Consider the following 23,836-nt stretch of genomic DNA (forward strand, 5'->3'; position numbering starts at 1 on the left):
TACACACAATCTGTCAAGGAAAAAAAAATAGTACCTCAGGCTGACAGTTTTACTCACCCTTTACCAGGAAAAGCAAAGGTTACAGTTTGATTCCCAGATACCACCTAGTGTAAAGAAAGAACTAACTTCTGCAGGTTGTCCTTTGATCTAGAGAGAAAGAGAGAGAGAGAGAGAGAGAGACAGAGAGAGAGACAGAGACACAGAGACAGAGTCAGAGACAGAGACACAGAGACACAGAGAAATATGTGCATGCACATCCGACAATAAATGCATTTGTTCATTATTTTTCAAATTATAAAATTTCTGTTTATTATCCTTTTTAAATTTGAAACTTTTAAAAATGAAACAGTAAATCCTAAGTGACAGGAAAGTCAAATTTGGAGACTGAGTGAGCACAATGCCACAGCCAAACCTGGAATAATAAAAACGTGGGACAGGCTATTGCTATATATGTATAAAAACCTTATCAACAGAGGACCTTTAGATTTGTAACTTTTAAAATAATGGACATAAGTCTTGGAAACCAGAAAATCAAGGGGAATTGGGAAACTTAAAACCACTTACAAATACCCTAATTATAATGCTCAAGAGAGCCCAGAGGCATGGAAATTTATGATGGACACAGAGGTTGCTCCCAACAATTCTCTGCATCCTCACCTGGAACCCAGAGCAGCAGCACCCATAGGAACAGTGTGTCTGACTCCATCTCTGAGAGCTGGAAGAGAGGATGCTTCTTAGGCTCCTGAAAGCTGTCCTTGCAGGAGCCTGGGCTGTTATATAATGACTCCATACACAAATCAGCTCAGCAGACTGTGCCCTGCTGCTCCAAGGGCACCTGCTCCTGTTTCACCCACAGGGAGTTGGTGTCAGCAGAAAATTTACTAAAGCATCATGTGTATCTTAAAGGAGCCTGAAGGCCTATTCTATTGAGTCTTTACTCTCTAATGTAAATATAAATGTACTATGTAAAGAGTGTAAGAACAGCTTAGTCCCTGAAAATTGTCCACACCCAATGATAATGTTGGTCTCCTAACAAGTGAGGTGGGGGTTCAATCAGTTTCTGCTCCTTGCCAGTGGATCTCCCTGAACCTACTTAGATTACCTGATTGGGCCTCAATGAGAGAGGATGTGCCTATACCTGCTGGGACTAGATGCCCCTGTTTAGGGTAGTTTCCAAGGAAGGGGGAATCTCATTCTCTGAGGGTAACATGTAGGAGAATATTTTTTTAACAGAGGGATTGGGAAGAGGAGGAAGGCTGCTGTGATTGGGACACAGAATGAATAAAATAATAAAAATTTTAAAAAGAGGTAAACTGGAAAAGAACATGACTATTACCGGGTATGGTGTAGGAGAAAGTTTATTATAAGTAAAAGAAAGAGCATAGCTAGAGGCAGGTACAACTGGTAGAGTCCTCAGTCAGGATGGCCAGAAGGTGCCAGGCAATGTGAAGAGAAGGAGGAGGGGAGATTGGAGAGCCAAATCAGAAGTTATTGTAAAGGACAGATGTAAAAAGGAGCAAGTAACTGTAATGGCTGTAGTATATAGAGGACAGAGGAGCTGGGGGAAGTCAAGATCAGCTCAATATATGGAATGCAGACTTCAGGGTAGGGGGTGAGGTATGCCAGCCAGGAGGGGCAGGTAACAGAAAGAGGCTGGGGGTTAGGGGTGGGATGGGGTGGGTACTGGGAAGTCTATCAGAGAAGTGTTTTAACATATCTGTTTTGATATGTTAATGGGCACCTCAGTTAGCCATCTGTCCCTGCTTTAAGACCTAATTATCATCCCCACTTGGTCTTCCTTCTTCATGAGCTTCATATGGCCTGTGAGATGATTTGGTCTTTATTAAAAGGAGCAACAAAATACTCAAGGGAGCAAATATGGAGACGAAGTGAGGGACAGAAACTGAAGGAGGGGCCGTCTGAAGACCATTCCACCTGAGTATCCATCCCATGTGCAGTCACCAAAGATAGATGCTGATGTGGAAGTCAGGAAGTGCATGCTGATAAGAGCGTGATATAGATGTCTCCTTAGAGGTCTGCAATAGTCTGACATATTCAGAAGCAGATGCTCACAACTAGCCATTGAACTGATCATGGGGTTCCCAATGGAGGAGTTAGAGTGAAGACCATTGGAGCTGAAAGGGTTTGTGGCCCCATGAGGAGAGCAAGAATACCAACCAACCACAGCTCCCAGGGTCTAAACCACCATCCTGGGAGCACTTAGGGAGGGATCCATGGCTTCAGCTGTATATGTAAGAGTGGAGGGCCCTACTGGATATAGGTGGGAGAAGAGATCCTTGACCTCATGAAGGCTGGACGCTCCAGGGGGTGGGAATTGAAAGGTGAGGAGGTGGGAGTGAGAGGGTAAGTAGGGGTACATCCGCAGAGAAGCAGGAGGAGGAGTGAAGGGATAGGGGGTTCCTGGGTGGGCGGGGGATGGGGTAAGGTGACAACATATGAAATGTAAATAAAACATCCAATAAAAAAAGAAAAATATGAAGAAAATAATAAAAGACCTAATTATCATACTTTCTTGTGTAGTGAGCTGTTTCTAAAATTGGAAAATGCTGATTGGAAATTGGAAAATTCTAAAATTGGAAAATCAAAGTTCAGTCTAGTGTTGTGAGGGAGTATTTTATTGAGATCTCTAGCTCCTATTGAGAAGATACAAAAGGCCAAGATGGGGATGGAAAGACATATAGTAACTAAACTTCCAGGAATTGTGGCTGTTAATACTCAGACTTCTGGAATTACTTGACTTACAAAGTGAGAGCATCTGAAAATGACAAAAAAATACCTGAGCCTGATGGTATTTACTTGGAATTTTGTCACTCAGAAGAAAAAGGCACATACTCCATAGGTTCAAACCCACACTGGCCTCTAAAGTGCATCATAGTTTATCTTAGACTATGTAGTGACACATTTTCTCAAACATTTAGACATCCAATCCTAGATAAATTAGATATAGGTAGAGATCGAGATAGATAGATATTTTACTATATATATAGTGAAAAATAAAATATGGTGTTTTTAAAGTATTCATACTTGAAAGTATTTATATTTGAAAGTCATATAACCAACATTCCTAAATGTGTAAGATTCTTTTATTTTAAATGAATAGAATATGTTTCTTCAAATTTAGTAGTACCATTTATTTAAAAAGTTGATAAATCTAATACAAATTCTTTGAGAAATTTAATAGAGATCACCATTTAGTAAGGAAATTAATTACTAAATGTTCAGGGACACAAGCATACATATCAGTATAAAAATTTTTTGTTTCAGCCTCTCCTTCAGGATCCAGTGGTGAGATGCCCATCAGGAGCTGCCAAAATGGCAGCACCAAGACATCTCAGCCTGCAGTCTGTACACCTGCCTTAGCAGGAGCAACCCCTCAAGAACTATCCATGGTGGTATTCCTTTCCTTCCTCAGCATACTGCTGTCATAAGGAGCTGTCCTCAATGGCCAGACCTCTTTCCTGCCTCAGCCTACAGCTTTGGTGAAACACCATTGCAGGAACTATCCACAGTGGCAATACCTTCTCTCTAGCCTTTTCCCTGTCAGCAACCCCACAAAGATGGCACCTCATCAAATGCCAGTAGCAGCCTAACCCATGGGCCAGATGCAGGAAAAGGAGGGTGAATAAAGCCACCATTCCCTAAACAGGAAAAGTTATCAATCCCTGAGTTTCCCAAGCTCAGTACTTAAAATCCCACCAATCCTCAATCTGGAAATCTTGCCATGAAAACCTCTGCCCCCTGAGATGTCCTATATAAACTCTGTCATTTATCCAATTCCCTGCTGCCCACTTCCAGGAGCAGAGGGTAGCCATCACTGGATTCATCCTTTCACACCCTAGACCCTCCAATAAGTCTCTTTCATGAGATTTTCTGCTGATGTGACTCTCTCTTCAGAAGAAGTCAAGAAGAAATGAAGAGAAGAAGAAAGAAGGAGCATGGCTGTGGCTCCTGAGCTCTTTAACTCAACTGGGGAAACCCAACCCTGGGAGCCACAATACCTCTGTTGAAGAGGCTTCCTCTTAGAGCTATTTGGTTCCTTAACTCCCATGTCTCAGGAAGCTCTTCCATTTGGGACACTGTCCCACCTCAGAGCCATAAGTTTCCTGAGCTCCCATGTCTCAGGATACCCTTCCACTAGTGGTGCCTAGTACCTTCTTTCCTCAGAGCTGTGTGGTCTCTGGATCTCCAAGTCCCAGGACACTCTTCCATCTGAGCAAATACACTTGCACCAGGAGAAGCAGCATGCACAGCAGGAGAGCAGCTGACCTTATCCCTGAAAACTGGACTAGAAACTCCTTTTAAGGTCATATACAAGCGGATTTGAAGATGCTTTGAACATCCTGGGACTTTGCCTAACAATTGAACTTGCAAATCACCTCAATAAAGCTCATCCTCAGAGGAAAATATGCTCTTGTTTCAGTGGTAGTTGGGTTTGGCAAAATCATTCACAAAGCAGTTCAAGTACATCATAAGGGATCTTGTGAGTGCACCATCCAATATTTACCCAATGTATTTATAAAACTTTTATATTATATATTTTAATCTTATTTCTCTTCTCCCCAACTCCTACCAGATTCTACATACCTCCCAACACATCTATTTTATATTATTTTTCAATAATTTATTTTTATATACTTTACATCCTGATCACAGCTCCCCCTCCTTTCTCTCCTACCAGTCCCTCCCTTATACCAACCCACTCTGGGACATCACCAAAAAATTGACATCAACAAATCAAAAAACCCAACTGAAAATGGCATACACATCTAAAGAGAATTTTCAATAGATGAATCTCAAATTACAGAGAAGCACTTAAAGAAATGTCCATCATATTTAGTCATCAGGAAAGTGAAAATCAAAATGACTCTGAGATTCTATCTTACAATTATCAGAATGGCTAAGATCAGAAACTTAAAAAAACAACACCACGTGCTAACAAGGATGTGGAGAAAAGAGAATACTCCTCCATTGCTAGTAGGAACTTGTAAAACCACTTTCCAAATCAATTTGACAGTTTCATAGAAAATGGGGAATAGATCTACCCCAGGACCCAGTTATAACACTCCTGGCCATATACCCAAAAGCCGTGTCACCATACCAAAAGAATATGTACTAAACTATGCTCATAGTGGCTTTTTTCATTGAATATTTTAGATTTCAGATGTTATTCCCTTACCCCATTCCCCCCACACCCAGGAACTCCCTATCCCATCGCCCCTCCTCCTTATTCTATAAGGATGTGCCCCAACCTACCAGCCAATTCCTACCTCCACACTTTCAAATACCCCAAACACAGCATCCGGCCTTCATGGGACCAAGGATCTCCTCTCCCACCTATGCTCGACAGGGCCATGCTCCCTTACATATACAGCTAGAGACAAGGGTCCCCACCTAAGTGCTCACAGGATGGTGGTTTAGACTCTGGGGAGCTCTGGTTGGTTGGTATTGTTGCTCTCCCCATGAGGCCACAAACCCTTTCAGCTCTTTCAAACTTCACTCTAACTCCTCCATTGGAAACCCCTTGATCAGTTCAATGGTTAGCTGTGAGCATCTGCCTCTGAATATGTAAAACTCTAGCAGACCTCTAAGGACACAGCTATATCAGGCTCCTGTCACCATGCACTTCCTGATACCCACATCAGTGTCCACCTTTGGTGACTGTACTTCGGATGGATACCCAGGTGGAATGGTCTCCAGACAGCCCTTTCTTCAGTTTCTATCCCACACTCTGTCTCCATATTTGCTCCCTTGAGTATTTTATTTTACTCCTTCTAAGAAGTACCCAAGCACCCACACTTGGTCTTCCTTCTTCATGAGCTTTATGTGGTCTGTGAGTTGAAACTTGGGTATTTCAAGGTTCTGGGCTAACATCCAATAATCAGTGAGTGAATACCATGTGTGTTATTTTGTGATTGGGTTACCTCACTCAGGATGATATTTTCTAGTTATATTTACATAAGACTTTCTTGAATTCATTGTTGTTAATAGCTGAGTAATAATCCATTGAGTAAATGTACCACATATTTTGTGTCCATTCATCTGTTGATGGACATCTAGGTTCTTTCCAGCTTCTGGCTATTATAAATAAGGCTGCTATGAACATAATGGAGCATATGTCCTTGTTATATATATATATATATTAGAGCATCTTCTGGGTATATGCACAGGAGTGGTATAGCTGGGTCGTCAGGTAATGCTATGTCCAATTTTCTGAGGAACCACTAGACTGATTTCCAAAGTGGTTGCACCATCTTGCAATCTCACCAACAATGGAGGAGTGTTCCTTTTTCTCCACACCCTCGCCAGCATCTACTACTACCTGAGTTTTTTATCTTAGCAATTCTGACTGGTGTGAGGTGGAATCTCAGGGTTGTATTGATTTGCATTTCCCTTATGACTAAGGAGACTGAAAATTTCTTTAGGTGCTTCTTGGCCATTTGAGTTTCCTCAATTGAAAATTCTTTATTTAGCTCTATGCCCCATTTTCATAGGGTTATTTGGTTGTCTTGAGTCTAATTTCTTGAGTTCTTTGTATATATTGGATATTAGCCCTCTATCAGATGAAGGATTGTTAAAGATCTTTTCCCAATCTGTTGGTTGCTACTGACAGTGTCCTTTGCCTTACAGAAACTTTGCAATTTTATGAAATCCCATTTGTCAGTTCTTGATCTTAGAGCATAAGCCATTGGTGATCTGTTCATTAACTTTTCCCCTGTGCCCAAGTGTCAGAGGTTCATCACCACTTTCTCTTCTATTAGTTTCAGTGTATCTGGTTTTATGTGAAGGTCCTTTATCCACTTGGATTTGACCTTTGTACAAGGGGAAAAGAATGGATCAATTTTCATTCTTCTACATGTTGTCCTCCAGTTGAACCATCACCATTTGTTGAAAATGCTGTCCTTTTTCCACTGGACAGTTTTAACTCCTTTGTCAAAGATCAAGTGACCATAGGTGTGTGGGTTCATTTCTGGGTCTTCAATTCTATTCCATTGATCTTCCTGCCTGTCTCTGTACTAATGCCATGCAGTTTATATCACTATTGCTCTTTAGTACAGCTCGAGTTCAGGGATGGTGATTCCTCCAGAAGTTCTTTTATTGTTGAGAATAGTTTTTGCTATCCTGGGTTTTTTGTTATTCCAAATGAACTTGAGAATTTATCTTTCTAACTCTATGAAGAATTGAGTTGGGATTTTAATGGGGATTGCATTGAATCTGTAGATTGCGTTCAGCAAGATGGCCATGTTTACTATATTAATCCTGCCAATCCATGAACATGGGAGATCTTTCCATCTTCTGAGATCTTTTTGGATTTCTTTCTTCAGAGACTTGAAGTTCTTGTCATACAGATCTTTCACTTGCTTGGTTAGATTCACACAAAGGTATTTTATTTGTGACTACTGTGAAGGGTGTTTTTTCCATAATTTTCAACCTCCTTATCCTTTAAGTAGAGGGAGGCTACTGATTTGTTCAAGTTGATTTTATAACGAACTGAAGTTGTTTATCAGGGTAAGGAGTTATGTGTTAGAAGTTTTGGGGTCACTTAAGTATACTATCATATCATCTGCAAATAGTGATATTTTGACTCTTTCCTTTCTAATTTGTATACCTTTGATTTCGTTTTGTTATCTAATTCTCTGGCTAGGACTTCCAGTACTGTATTGAGTAGGTAGAGAGAGAATGTGGACAGTATTGTCTAGTCCCTGATCTTAGTGGGATTGCTTCAAGTTTCTTTCCATTTAGTTTGATATTGGCTATTGATTTACTGTATATTGCTTTTACTATGTTTAGGTATGGGCCTTGGATTTCTGATATTTTCAAGACTTTTAACATGAAGGAGTTTTGAATTTTGTCAAATGCTTTCTCAGCATCTATGGATATGATCATGTGGGTTTTTTCTTTTAATTTGTTTATACAGTGGATTACATTGATGGATTTCCAAATATTGAACCATCCCTGCATTTCTGGGTTAAAGCCTACTTTATCATGATGGATGATTGTTTCGATGTGTTCTTGGATTCGGTTTGCTATAATTTTATTGAGTACTTTTGCATTGATTTTCATAAGGGTGATTGGTATGAAGTTCTCTTTCTTTGTTGGTTCTTTGTGAGGTTTGGATATGAGCGTGATTTTAGCTTCATTGAATGAAATGGGTAGTGTTCCTCCTGTCTCTATTTTTTGGAAAAGTTTGTACAGAATTGGTATTAGGTCATCCTGAAAGGTCTGATAGAATTTTGCACTAAAATCATCTGGTCCTGGCCCTTTTTTTTGGGGGGGGGAGCCTTTTAATGACTGCTGCTATTTCCTTAGTGGTTATAGGACTGTTTAGATGGTTTATCTGCTCATAATTTAAATTTGGTACTTGGAATTTGTCTAGAAAATTATCATTTAATCCAGATTTTCCAGTTTTTTGAGTATAGGCCTTTATAGTAGGATCTCATGATTTTTTTAATTTCCTCAGTTTTTGTATTTATATCTCCCTTTTCAGTTCTGATTTTATTAATTTGGATACTATCTCTATGTCCTCTGGTTTGTCTAGCTAAGGGTTTATCTATCTTGTTGATTTTTCTCAATAAACCAGCTCCAGGGTTTGTTGATATTTTGTATAGTTCTTTCTGTTTCTACTTGGTTGATTTCAGCACTAAGTTTGATTATTTTCTGCTGTCTACTCCTCTTGGGTGTATTGGCTTATTTTTGTTCTAGAGATTTCAGATGTGCTGTCAAGTTGTTAACGTATATTCTCTCCAGTTTCTTTTTGTAGGCACTTTTAGCTATGAGTTTTCCTCTTAGCACTGCTTTCATGGAGTCCCACAAGTTTTGGTATGATGTGTCCTAATTTTCATTGAATTCTAAAGAGTCTATAATTTCTTTCTTTATTTCTTCCTTGACCAACTCATCATTAAGTAAAGCATTCTTCAGTGTCCATATGCATGTGGGTTTTCCATTGTCCATGTCATTATTAAAGACCAGCCTTAGTTCGTGGTGATCGGATAGAATGCAAGGTATTATTTCAGTCTTTTTGTATCTGTAGAGGCCTGTTTTGTGACCAATTATGTGATCTATTTTGGAGAAGGTATCATGAGGTGCTGAGAAAAAGGTATATTCTTTTGTTTTAGGATGAAATGATCTACAGATATTTCTTGAATCCATCAGGTTCATAACTTCTGTTAATTTCACTATGTCTCTGTTTAGTTTCTGTTTCAATGATCTGTCCATTGCTGAGAGTGGGGGGGTTGAAATCCTCACTATTATTGTGTGAGGTGCAATGTATGCTTTGAGTTTTAGTAAAGTTTCTTTTATGTATGTGGGTGCCCTTGCATTTGGACCATAGATGTTCAGAATTGAGAGTTCATCTTGGTAGATTTTTTCCTTTGATGAGTATGAAGTCTCCTTCCTTATCTTTTTTGATTACTTTTGGTTGAAAGTCGATTTTATTTGATGTTAGAATGAGGACTCCAGCTTGTTTCTTGGGACCATTTGCTTGGAAAATTGTTTTCCATCCTTTTACTCTGAGGTAGTGTCTGTCTTTGTCACTAAAGTTTGGTCTTCTCATTTTGTTCTGGATTTCCTGGATGTTTTAGGTTAGGAGCTTAATGCATTTTGCATTTTCTTTGACAGTTGTGTCAATGTTTTCCATGGTATCTTCCGCACATGCGAGTCTCTCTTCTATCTCTTATATTCTGTTGGTAATGCTTGCATCTATGACTCCTGATCTCTTTCCTAATTTTTCTATCTCTCTTTGAGATTTCTTTATTCTTTCTATTTCCATTTTTAGATCCTGAATGGTTTTGTTTAATTCCTTCACCTGTTTGGTTGTGTTTTCTTGCAATTCCTTAAGAGATTTTTGTGTTTCCTTTTTAGAGGCTTCTATCCGTTTACCTGTGTTCTCCTGTACTTCTTTAATGGAATTATTTATGACCTTCTTAAAGTCCTCAATCATCATCATGAGAAGTAATTTTAATTATGAATCCTGCTTTTCCTGTGTGATGGGGTGTTCAGGGCTTGCTATGTTGGGAGAACTGGGTTCTGATGATAACAAGTAACTTTGGTTTCTCTTGTTTATGTTCTTGTACTTGCCTTTCACCATCTGGTTAACTCTAATGTTACCAGTACTCACTGTGTTTGACTGGAGTTTGTCTTTCCAGTTATCTTGCTTGTGTCAGAACTCCTCAGAGTCCAAATATCTCTGTTATCCTGTGACCCTAAGCTCCTTGTTGGAAGAACTCCTGGGATTCAGGCTGCCTCTGGGATCCTGTAATTTTGCTGCTCTCAGTGCAGGATGGTTCAGGATATGGTGTCTCCACAGGAGAAGACCAGCTAGGTGTCTGCCCCAGCCCAAAGGACAAGGTGAGGGCCATAGTGGCTTTAATAGCCAGATACTGGAAGCAAACTAGATGTCCCTCAGCTGAAGAATGGATAAAGAAAAATGTGGTATATCCTCAAATTAGAATACTATTCAGCTACTAAAAACAAAGATATCATGAAAGTTGAAGGCAAATGTGTGGAACTACAGAATATCATCCTGAGTGACATGACCCAGACCCAGAAAGGTATGTATGGTTTGTCCCAATTTTATAGTCTTTAACCCTCTTTTTCTTTCCCCTCTCTCTCCCCTATTTTTCTCTGTCTCTCTCCTCTCCCTCTCTTTCTCTCCGTCTCTCAATCTCATAAAAATATAAAAATAAACAAATTTTAAATACAGCAAGATAAAAAGAAGTACTCTATAGATGTTCTACTGTAAAAACATGAGAATTTTATGAATACTTTGAAGACTCCGCAATATCAAGGTTTTCAAGAAACAGTGCATTTCACTTTGTGATTTTGAGCAAAAAGAGAAATTATTGGATTTTTTGCAATAATGAAAAGATATGACTTCCTCTTGGTTAAAAAGTGGATTTACACCACTGAGTAGCATTCAAGTAAAATCTACAAATGTCCTTCAGAGTTCAGATCAAGAAAGACATATGTAGGGAACAGAGATCATTGTGAGCAAGCAGTCACCCCTTTACAATTCCAAAATCCAATACTGAGCCATCAAGATACTCTGGAAGCAGAAGAGTTGTCCCACTGTGTCATATTTAGGGCAGGGAGTATCTAATATCTCAGTCTACACCGTCTGAAAACAGATAGAAACTCAAAAGATTCTCCAACACATAACAAGGACACTTTCTCTACTATGTTCATAGCAGCTTTATTTACAATAGCCAGAAGCTGGATAGAACTCAGATGTCTTTCAGCAGAGGAATGGATACAGAAAATGTGGTATATTTAAAGAATGGAGCACTACTCAGCCACTAAAAACAATGACTTCATGAAATTCTTAAGCAAATGGATGAAATTAGAACTATCATCCTAGTGTGTGTGTTTATGGATATGTTTTTGATACAGCATGAATTTAATGATATAGGTCATTTGCTTTTAAAACATTTATTGTTAAGTGTTATCCTGTGGCATTTTATAGTGGGAAACAAGAGTGAGCCTTAAATTTTGAGGGTTAGAAACAATGCATTCAGTTTTTCCAAAGGTGGAACATATAGGCCTTAGGTATTGCACACTTTGCTATGTTTTTAGGGTAGATCATCCCATTTTTGACACAGGACTTTTCCCTTTTGTGTCATGCATTGTTATACTTTACATCTTCTCTATATTCTTTTCCTTGGGAGCATTTTTGTATTACTAGTATGAATTATTTTCTGTCAGGTACCATGAAACTCTCTGTGACAGAAATTTTAATTGATTTTTCACTTTAAAAAAAAAGAAAAAGAAAATATCATCCTGAGTGAGGTAACCCAATGACAAAAGAACACATATGGTGTGTACTCACTGATAAGTAGATATTAGCCCAAAAACTTGGAATACCTAAGATACAATTCACTGACAACATGAAGCTCAAGAGGAAAGAAGATCAAAGTGTGTATACTTTGATCCTTCTTACAAGGGAGAACAATATACTGAAGGGAAGAAATATGGAGACAAAGTGTGGAGCAGAGACTGAAGGAAAGGCCATCCACAGACTGCCCCACCTGGGGATCCATCCCATATACAGACACCAAATCCAGACACTATTGCAGATGCCAAGAAGCACTTACTGGCAGAAGCCTGATATAGCTGTCTCCCGAGAGGCTCTGCCAGAGTCTGACAAAAGGAGAGGCTTACAGCCAACCATTGGACTGAGCATGGGGTCCCCAATGGAGAAGTTAGAGAAAGAAATGAAGAAGATGAAGGGGCTTGTGACCCATTGGAAGAACAACAGTATAAACCAACCAGACCCCCAGAGCTCCCAGTGACTAAAACATAAACAACAGAGTACTCATGGACAGATCCATATCTCCAGCTGCAAATGTAGCAAAGGATAGCCTTGTCAGACATCAATGGGAGGAGAGGCCCTTAGTGCTGGGAAGATTTGATACCCTAGTGTAGGAAAATGCCAGGGCTTGGAGGTAGGAGTGGTTGGATGGGTGGGAGAGCACCCTCATAGAAGCAGGAGGAGGTAGGATAGGATAGGGGTTTCTGGAGGGGAAACAGGTAAAGATGACAACTTTTGAAATGTAAGTCAGTAAAATATCCAATAAAAAAGAAAACAGATAAAAATACTTCAGAGGGATATGTGGCCTCAGAAACAAGGACAGCACAAAACATACGTTCTTTCCTTTGTGGATCCTATATGTGTTAAATGTTCAGTTTGTGTGTGTGTGTGTGTGTGTGTGTGTGTGTGTGTGTGTGCATCTGTGTATACATATACATGTGGATGTGTGGATGTGTTTGATATTTTTTGTGTATACATTTGTATGTGCATGTATGTGTGCACATATATGTATGAGTATATGTACATGAGATAGAGACTTAAATGGAGAAGAGAGAGGGACAGAGAATGAGAGAAATAGAGAGAGAGAATTAGAAGAGAGACTAGAAAGAAAAATAATAACAGAAAAGGAAAATGGAAATAAGTATGTTTAGTAGATAAGGTCAAAATACATGATATACTTGAAAGATATCACATAATGAAACATGTGTATATTGAATGCACATCAATAAAAACTCTTAAGGGGCAGCAAGATGGCTCAGGTTGCAAAGACACTTGCCACCAAGCTTGATTTCAACTGATTATCACAAGAATCCACATGGCAAAAAGAGTCAAGTCCAAGTTGTTTCCAGACCTTCAAATCACAGCATTGTACATATTCACCTACAGAGAGAGAGAGAGAGAGAGAGAGAGAGAGAGAGAGAGAGAGAGAGAGAGAGAGAGAGAGAGAGGCAGGCGGAGAGAGAGAGGTGCACACATCCACATAAAGATTAAACAAATACATGGAATAAAAATTAAAAGAGTTTGTGAAAAGAAAAAAATCAGAGAAAATACATACACAACTAAGGAAGAAAACTCCCTAGAAGCTAGAAAAAGCAAGAAAATTTTCCTTGCCTGGAGTCAACAAGCCAAAATGCAATTTGCCAACATCACTACCTCAGACAATGGAGACTTAGGATTGATACCAGATTTATAGAACTAAAAAAGGATAAACCCCTCACCTTCAAGCAACAGAGTTTGTACTAAATTGTTACAGAAGGACTACAAAGATAACACTGAGTTCTTTTCTCCATTTTGGTGCATAGACTTTTCATACCAAAAGATCTAAGAGACACTGGACACATTACATTGTTGCTGGGCTCTGCAAATTTTTCCTCTGTTTTTCAGGCACACCAGCTCTCAGGCAGAAGGAGGAGTGTGCAGGCCAGGGCTGGGTGATGCAGACAGCTGGTGAGACTCAAGAAGGTTTGTGTAGGAGGCTGAAGCACTGTGGGAGGAGTCTCTAAATGCTGTTGACAGAAATAAACTCCCACGTCTTCAGCTTGCACATTGCTGATAGTGAGAGTGAAATCTGTCCCAGATCCACTGCCTATGAAGCGATCAGGGACCCCAGGTTGCCTAGTGGATGCCCAGGTGATCAGTGGTTTAGGAGTTTGCCCTGGTTTCCACTGGTGCCAGACCAAACAGCTCCTTTGGTTTCCAATCCATAAAAGACTCTGACTGGTCTTGCAGCTAATAGTGGCCTTCTCTCCTGCAGACACAGCCAGGGATGATGAAGACTGGGTCATCACAATTTCCCCACAGGTACCTGCAATAATGAGTAGATGGTGAAAATGCATACATGCAGAAGCATAGATTAGAATAAAAAAAGAGATTGGTTATAAATCTGTAGTTCTCAGATTAAAGGATTCTCCCTTGATACCTAAATACTGATTTTCCTTGTAACTGTGTTCAAAATGGGAAATCTACATAAGAACTGTGTACTGTTTTATAGTTTGTGTTAAAAAATTGCAAAAAATAAAAATGAGTATTTAAAAAAAGAATAATAGTTGAAATTTGTCAATTAAATGACCTTACAATGTCATATTGTCAGAGCATTATTATGTAAGGAATATTCTACACTGGCACATATTATAAATTTTTTATATACAAAGATGTGACTATGAACATATTATAATACTTTAAACTTCTCACCAGATACACATAACAGCAGGAACACGAGAACCTGGGTCAGTGATGCCATCTTGCTCCCCCTGCCTGCCTGATGCAGTTCAGTCACAATGCAAAGGTCTGGTTTATAAACCCTGAGCAGCTGGGCTGGGCTCGAGGAACCCATGCAAAGCAGACAGAAAATAAAAAACAAATGCCTGGGCAGTGCAGGAGAGTAGCTGATGTCAATCAGCAGGCAAAAATATCATCAAAGAGAGCACAAGTAAACGCTGAAAGTGATTGGCTTCCTTATCTCCAACAGAAATCTACTATGGGATCTATTAGGTTTGAGTTAAAATTCAAGACAAATTTAAATCAGGTGACTTTTGTAGAAACTTTAGGAGAGCTGTCTCAGATTAACCATTCTAGAAAACATGGTAAGATATGCTGAGAAAAATCACAAGAACACAAGAAAGAAACAGAATAAGAAAAATGTCCTATAAAAGATAGTAATGGTGGAGAAAGGGAAGGAGGGAAGTCAAAAAAATTGAAGACAATGTGTTCATTGTCTCCCATCTCCATATCCACTCTTATAATGAGAACATGAATAGTAGCCTCAGACATTGGGCCCAAACTTCCAAGATATACATGGGACAGAGATGCAAGAAGAAGTCCGAATTAGCTCTGTGGAAATTCTGGCGGACATGAACCTAGTCCTAGGATCAGAGAAGCTTTAATCTCAAAGTAAAGGCAAACCCAACAGAAACTAACGATCATGTTTCATACAACTTCAGGGAACTTAATGAGGGTTCTAACTTTGGAGAAATGGTGGAGAATAAACCAAACCAGGTTTCTTCACCTCATCATGCCTAGACACCAGCAATACCAAAGTGGTTTATTATCCAAAACCATATTCTAGAAAAGTCTAGTGATTGACAGAATTAAAACTTGCTAAATACGGTCTTGCTCACTCTTCAAAAATTCTCCAGTAGGGGGCACAGCCACCTGAAATCAAGTAGTAGTTTTACAGAGACCAGTAGTCCACAATATCAGAGATTGTTCACATTCAAAGGGAAAAAAAATGTTTGAGTGTGAAGGAAGATCAATAGCAATAACAAACATGAAACAACCACCTGAATTCAGGTTAGTGAATTATGAGAGTATATGTAAGTTGAATTTTAAATCTAGTATTATGTGTAAAGTACAAGAAACAGAATATTAAATGAAATACCATGACAGAGTGAGATTCACATCTGTATCCCAGAAATAGGAACACAGAAGCAGGAGAACCATGAGATTATGGCCAGCCTGTGGTACATGACAAGTTCTAGGTCAGTCTAGTCTATGCACAAAGACAAGCTTTTGAAATGTACATCTTTAGCCAACTGGTTACAACACAGCTCATGGTATTTGATATCCAAAGTAAATTGTTCATCTGATATTAATGTGCTAACATTAAGCCAGAATATTATTGAAATTAAGTATGCATTTAATCAATATGCATTTTCTTCTGTTTTGATTCTGTTTTATATATTTAATAATATATAATTTTAAAACTTTTCAGGTATAAAACATTAAATGATTTGTGATAAGCATGTTCAGATCTCACTGATAAACCACTAACATACCAACATAATACAGAGATGATTTGTAGATTAAGAAAGCTCCCAATCGACACCAATGGAGGAGTTAGGGGAAGGACTGAAGAAGTTGAAGGGGTTTGCAATCTCTTAGGCAGGCAGAACCACAATATCAAACAATCAGGCCCTTCAGAGCCCCCAAGAACTAAACCACCAACCAAAGAGTACACATGGAGGGACCCATGGCTCTAGCTGCATATGTAGCAGAGGATGTCCTTATCTGGTATCAATGGAAGGGGGGGTCCCTTGATCCTAAAACGGCTCATCTTAGGGGAATGCTAGAACAGTGAGGCAGGAGCGGATGGGTGGGAAAGCAACCTCATAGAAGTAAGGTTAGGGGGTATTGGATAGGGGTTTGCAGAGGGGAAACCTGGAAGAGGGATAACATTTGAAATGTAAATAAACACAATAACCAATTTTTTAAAAAGCCCCCAACCTCTGGTGTTGGCAGGCCTGGTAGTCCCTGAGTGCAACAGGCCTCCAGGGATACAGGTAAAGCTGAGAGTCTCTTGATGACAGAAAACCACTTGAGATTGCAAGTATAGCTGTTTGTCCTGAGTGGCAGCGGAATTCCACAGATTCAGGCAGAACTGGTAGTAACTGATGGCTTCAGGTCTCTGGATGCTTCAGGTGGCAGCCTCTTGAGATGCAGGCAAAGCTGGTAGTCCCTAATGGCTGCAGCCCTCCGGGATTGCTGGTAGAGGTGTAGACAGAGATGGAGTACAGAGGGCACGGCATACTTCACAGCTGCTTGGCTTGCTGCAGGACACAGCAATCAGGAATTGGGGATGGGGATCTTACCTGGTGTCCTGAGTAGCAGCAGGCCTCCAGGGAAAGCAGGCAGAACTGTAGCCTAGGACATGAAGTGTAGAGGAGATGGGGGAACTTGCTTCTGGATATTCCTGGAGGGGCCAACAGGCAGGGAATTAGGGTTACAAGTCTCACCTGGTATCCTTGATGGCTGCAGGCCTCCATCATTGTAGGTGGCTGTGTGGACCTGAAAATGGAGCACAGCATGGAAAGGTCAGACCTCTCTGCTGGTGGTCATTCTGGAGAAACCAGCAGGAAGATGGGGAAAATAATAAACGGTGGAGGGGAGCCTAGTATAACTCTCCTCTGACAGGCTCCACCCAGGAGCTGACCAAAACAGATTTAGAGACCAACAGCCAAACATTAGACAGAGTTCAAGGAGTCTTGTGAAAAAGTTAGAGAAAGGATAGAGGACCCAGAGGGGATTGGGACCCCATAAGAAGACCAAGAGCCAACTAACCTGGTCCCTTGTGAGGCTCCCAGAGGCATAACAGCCAACCAAAAAGCATTCATGTGCTAGACCTAGCACCTTCCAAACCTTCCCCCACATATATGTAGCAGATGTGTAGCTTAGTATTCATGAGTCTCCCAAATGAAACAAAAACTCTCCCTGACATAGTTGCCTGACTGTAGATCCTGTTCCCCTAACTGGGCTGCCATGTCTGGCCTCAGGGGAGAGGTTATACCTAGACCTGCAGTGACTTGATGTGCCATAGTGGATTGGTTCCCAGAATGTGGTAGGGACCTCCCCTTTCTCAGAGGAGAAAGGGATTGGGATATGGGGGAAGAAACTATGTAGGTGGACTCTGGGAGAATATGGGTCTGGAATAGGGATGTAAAATGAAATAATTAATTAATTAATTAACAATAATAGTCCCCAATCTCAAACTGAAGAATATACCAGATGAGCAACAATCCCCATCAGTGTCTAGCAAATTGTCATGTACTCTTAATTTTGCTAAACTTTATACTTCACTTTGTGACAGTTGCAGTGAGCTCAGACTGTGCTTTCATGTCATTTACTGCTGTTCAATTAGATTAGACATATGGAGACAGGGGTCAGACAAATCTGAATATTTCTTCAGTTAAACATGGGCTTCTCACAATGTGTAATGGGAGAGCATAGGGATTTGGAAGGTAAACATTTACATGTTTTGTACATACAATAAAAAACCCTTAAAAAATTAAAGTCTTCAAAACAATACTTGGTTATACATATGCTATATATTCATATATATTATATCAACATATATTTATGTGTTATGCATAAATATTCCATGAATATGAAGTTAATGTTGATTCCTTTTGAGTGAAAATAAAATTTTTGTACACTATTTTCTGATCATGGATTCTCTTCTTCAGTTCCTCTTACATCCTTCTTATCTTCCCAACCATCCATTTCTATGCCTTCTTTCTCTTTAGAAAAAAAGACTAGTAAATATATATATATTTCTCAACTGAGGAATACTGAATGTCTGAGAAGTGCCTAAAGAAATGTTCAACATCCTTAGCCATCAGGGAAAAACAAATCAAAACAACCCTGAGATTCTACCTCACATCAGTCAGAATGGCTAAGGTCAAAAATTCAGGTGACAGCAGATGCTGGTGAGAATGTGGATAAAGAGGTAAACTCTTCTACTGTTGGTGGGATTGCAAGCTAGTACAATCACTTAGAAATCAGTCTGGTAGTTCCTCAGAAAATTGGACATAGTGTTACCTGAGGACACAGCTATACAACTTCTGGGCATAAACCCAAAATATGCTTCAACATATAACATGGACATACCCTCCACTATGTTCATAGAGGTCTTATTTATAGAGGCCAGAAGCTGGAAAGAACCCAGATGTCTTTCAATAAAGGAATGGATACAGAAAATTTAGTACATTTACAAAGTAGTACGAAGCAGCGGTTATAAACAATGACTTCATGACATTCAAAGGTGAATGGATGGAATCAGGAAATATCATCCTGAGTGAGGTAATCCAATAAACAGAGAACACAGATGTTGTGCCCTCACTGATAAGGGGATATTAGTCCAAAAGCTCGGAATTTCCAAGATACAATTCACAGACCACATGAAGCTCAAGAAGAAGCAAGACCAAAGTGTGGATACAAAATACCAATGGGAGGAGATACAGAGACAAAGTGTGTAAGGAAAGTTCATCCAGAGACTGCACCACCTAGGTATACATCCCATATTCAAAGGATCGATCTGCATATGTAGCAAAGGATAACCTTGTAGGACTTCAATGGGAGGAGAAGCCCTTCGTCTTCTGAAGGTTAGATTCCCCAGTGTAGAGGAATGCCAGGATCGGGAAGCAGGGGTGTGTGGTTGGGTGGGGGAATGCCCTCATAGAAGCAGGGGGATGGGATAGGGTTTTTTATGGGAAACCAGAAAAGGGGATAACATTTGAAATGTAAATAAAGAAAAATCTAATGAAAGATTTTTAAAAGAAAAATAAAAAAGAAGTGCAATGTGAATATGACCTGGAACAAATTGGCTTTTAGCTTCCTCTTGGACCCATGATTGTAATAACTCTGTGGTAATCATCTTTGCAGGCTACTACAGGAATTTTTATGTTCTCATCATATTCCAGAAAAACAGACAGACAATATTAGAAGTCTCATTTGATAGCCCTTTATCCTCCTTAATCAATGGTAGCAATTTTTCAAGGCACTTATTAATTATTTATATTATGTTTTTGTGGGGCCTAGGGTATAATCTAGAATGGACTGCATTGTGAAAGAGCCCATGTTCTTTGAGGGGAGACAGTGGAGACAAAACCATCATATGCAGCAGCAGCACAATGGGAACAAACCATCATGAGAAGACAGAAAACAGAATCATTCTTTTGGGGAAACCTTATTGTACTAGGAATTATCTACCACAAGTCACATTTTAAGTGAATTTGGATAAGGAAATGAGACATATACAGTCTTTATGTGTCTACATCATGCAGTAAAATTTAGCAACTCTTAAGAGGTAGTTAAACCAAAATGTCACTGGGAATAGGTTCCTACAGAGTGATAGACTGTAGATGTTGAAAGTCAACATTTAGGGCTTTTGAAGGTTTACCAGCTAGTTGTCTGTCTTACTTAAGTTTGCTTGATGAAGGACCATGAGTGTGGTGGTTTGAATAGATTAGGCCCCAACAGACTTGTGTGTTTGAATGCTTGCCTCACAGGGAATGCACTATTCAAATGTATGCCCTGTAACTATGGGCTTGTTTGAGGGAGTGTGTCAATGAGGGGATGGGCCTTGAGGTCTCCTATGCTTTAGCTCTACCCAGTATGAAATTCCATTAAGCTCCTGGCTACTTAAAGAGGATAGTCTCCTTCTGACTGCCTTTGGATCAAGATGTAGAACTCTCAGCTCTGACTCCAACACCATATATGCCTGTAGGCTGCCATGCTTCCTGCCATGATGATAATGAAACTAAACTCTGAAATTGTAAGCCAGCCCTAATTAATTTTTTTCTTTTATAAGAAAAAACAAAAGAAAAGAAAGCAAAGTCTTTATGGAAAAGTTTTAAAATTCAAGACTAAAAATGTTTTCTATATTTTGGATGGAAGGAAGCACAATGACACACTGAATCTGGATTCAATATGACCTTACTTCATTTGTCAGCATACAAATGGCTGGTTTCCTCAATGATTACAGTTCTATATGTCCTCTTTGAGAGAAATCAGAATAAGACAGACTTGGAGAAAGAAAAGGCTAAGAAATTAAATACTAGATTACAGGCCATAAAACTGATGTGGAAACACTCTTTAAATCAAAATAGGAAACCCTCAAAGAAATCCAATCTGGAACTTATAATGATATCAAAAAAACATAGCTCTACACCAAAAGGTCCACATGGGCTTGAGAAATTAGAATGGCAGCCCATAGTGATATAATATATTGAATTAAAAATACAGATTCTGTTTATTGTTGCTAACTTAAAGCAATGCCATATAATGGATTGTGTGATTCATTTTATAAAGTTTAGAGAATTGATGTATGTACACATGTTGATATATCATACAATTAATACATGTTTGGAGTTCAAAAGGGCTTCTGCATTGAGTTCTGAGGGGGATGATCTGTGACTGCACATTTATTAAGACAATGGCTATTTAGAGATGACTTTACAGACCAAAATGGATGATGCTCAGACATAATGTTTATTAAAATTCATGGGCATTGTGGGATGAAGCCTATTCCAAATATAGCTCACAGTATTACAGGTCAAGCCACCATGAAAAAACATAACAGGTGTTTGAAGGAAAGGATCATAGAATAGAAGGGTGATATGACAGCTCCCACCGATGGTTTAAAATATGATTTGTTGTCTTTAAATTTTTAAAAAGTTAATGAGACAAATAACAATTTGTCTCACTAATTCTAAAATGTGAAAAGGAGATACATTAGGTGGAGGAGATTTTTACATTTGTTCCAACAAGAACAGAAAAGCTATATCTTCCGTCCAAATTATTTAATATAATACTTGGCCAGGTAAAAGCCCCTAAATATTTTGGCTACAGACAAAGATAAGGAGATTGACAAGATCAACAAGATAGGCAACTTATGTGCTGATCCTGCTACTTAAGAACAACTCTGAGTTATCTATACACTGAAGGCCTAAAATCAGCCATAGGCCTAAAATCAGCAACAGGCCTATCATACATGCATGCTAACACAAAGTCTTGGGTCTCTGTGGAAAAACACTGAAACAGATGGCTATAAGCTATTGTAAACAAGCAGCTTTTGTGGAAATTTATCAGACTGAGTAGTCATAGACTTTGTAAATAGGTAGCCTTGGCAGATAGTACCAACTTAGATAAGGACAAGTGAATCATAGGCAGAGTCATAGTGACCTGTCCCCTGAACCTTCACCCAGGCAATACCCTGTTCTGAAAGATATCTGTACTCCCCCTGAACACCAATGCTCCGGTGTCAACCCCTTCCCGTACATAAGAGTGGAGGGCCCTGCTGGGCATAGGTGGAAGAAGAGAACCTTGACCTCATGAAGGCTGGACGCCCCAGGGGGTGGGAATTTTGGGTGGGGGGGAGGTGGGAATGGGGTGGTAGATAGAGGTTTCATCCACAGAGAAGAAGGAGGAGGGGTGAGGGGATTGGGGGTTCCTAGGTGAGTGGGGGATGGAGTAAGGGGACAACATATGAAATGTAAATAAAACATCCAATAAAAAAAATTAAAAAAAAAGAAAGTAAAGGTTGATAGCCTGAGTGAATGAGCTGACTCAGAGACACAGGTTCTCATGTCCCTGGATGTATTTAGGTTAATGCTGGTTCTTTGTCGACAGAGAGCAGTCCCTGATTAACTGATGTAGAAGGCACTGGAACATCCATCTCCTAGCAACTGCACAGTGGTGGGAGGAAGGAGGTGCTGCCCTGTGACACTGTTCCTTTGAATCCAGCTTGCAAGGAGACACAAAGGAAGTGCTTATTGATTGTGCCTGCTCTTCCATATTGAAGGGGAAATGAACATTAGCTATATTTACTTCTAATTTAATAGTACGTTAGCTACATTTAAAACGTAAAAAAAAAAGAAAACTAGCCTAAATGTCAAAATTGTAGCAATCATTGGCAATACTATGAAAAAAAAAGAAAATATTGACACAACTAAAAAAGAAAATGCAAAGTGCAAATAGTTATTAACCCAAAACATCCAGGAAATCCAGGACACAATGAGAAGATCAAACCTAAGGAGAATAGGTATAAATGAGAGTGAAGATTTCGAACTTAAAAGACCAGTAAATATATATCTTCAACAAAATTATAGAAGAAAACTTCCCTAACCTAAAGACCAAGATGCCCTTAAACATACAAGAAGCCTACAGAATGCCAAATAGACTAGACCAGAAAAGAAATACTTCCCATCACATAATAATCAAAACACCAAATGCACAAAACAAACAAAGAATATTAAATACAGTAAGGAAAAATGGGCAAGTAATATATAAAGGCAGACCTATCAGACTTACAACAGACTACTCACAAGAGACTATAAAAGCCAGAAGATCCTGGACAGATGTCATAAAGACCCTAAGGGAACACAAATGCCAGCCCAGGCTACTATACCCAGCAAAACTCTCAATTACCATAGATGGAGAAACCAAGATATTCCATGACAAAAACAAATTTACACAATATCTTTCCACAAACACAGCATTACAAAGGATAATAGTAGGAAAGCTCCAATACAAGTAGGGAAATTATATCCTAGAAAGAGCAAGAAAGTAATCTCTTCCAACACATCCAAAAGAAGATAGTCACACAAAGATACTTCCAACTCTAATAACAAAAATAACAGGAAGCAACAATCACTATTCCTTAATATCTCTTAACATCAATGGACTCAATTCCCCAATAAAAAGACATAGGCTAGTGGACTGGATATGTAAACAGGACCCAGCATTTTGCTGCATACTGGAAACCTGCCTCAGTGACAAAGACAGATAATACCTTAGAGTTAAAAGCTGGAAAACAATTTTTCAAGCAAGTGGCCCTTAGAAACAAGATGGAGTAGCCATTCTAAAACCTCCAGCCCAAGAACATAAAGGGAGGGACTCATGGCTCCACCTGTATAGGTAGTTGAGGGTGGCCTTGCCAGGCATCAGTGGAAGTGGAGGTCCTTGATGCCTGAAAGTTTGGATTCCCTAGTGTTTGGGAATTTGAGAGCAGGGAGGTGGAAATGGGAGGATGGTGGGAGCACACCCTCATAGAAATTCCCAGAAATATATGGATTAGACATGACAAAGGCAGGATGCATACCAGAAGACTAGATTCCAGAATTCAAACAAAAAGTTATCTTAATACAAAAATTTGTTTTGAGAATTGTATATTGCAGAATGCACAACCTTGGTGTATCTACTCAACAAGTAACCTGAGCAGACTTGCTCAAATCTCTG

The 23,836-nt window shown here is 39.4% G+C and overlaps 1 gene segment (V, D, J or C); it reads right to left on the minus strand.

Annotated features, from left to right (window-relative positions):
• Positions 1-13,689: 13,689 nt before the first annotated feature.
• LOC114634305 lies at positions 13,690-14,579 on the minus strand. The segment is given in 2 exon segments: positions 13,690-14,129; positions 14,516-14,579. Coding segments are annotated over 2 exon segments (474 nt in total).
• Between the last annotated feature and the right edge of the window lie 9,257 nt (positions 14,580-23,836).

This window comes from Grammomys surdaster, unplaced genomic scaffold, assembly GCF_004785775.1.
Source record: "Grammomys surdaster isolate TR1022 unplaced genomic scaffold, NIH_TR_1.0 931, whole genome shotgun sequence".
Taxonomy (NCBI): domain Eukaryota; kingdom Metazoa; phylum Chordata; class Mammalia; order Rodentia; family Muridae; genus Grammomys; species Grammomys surdaster.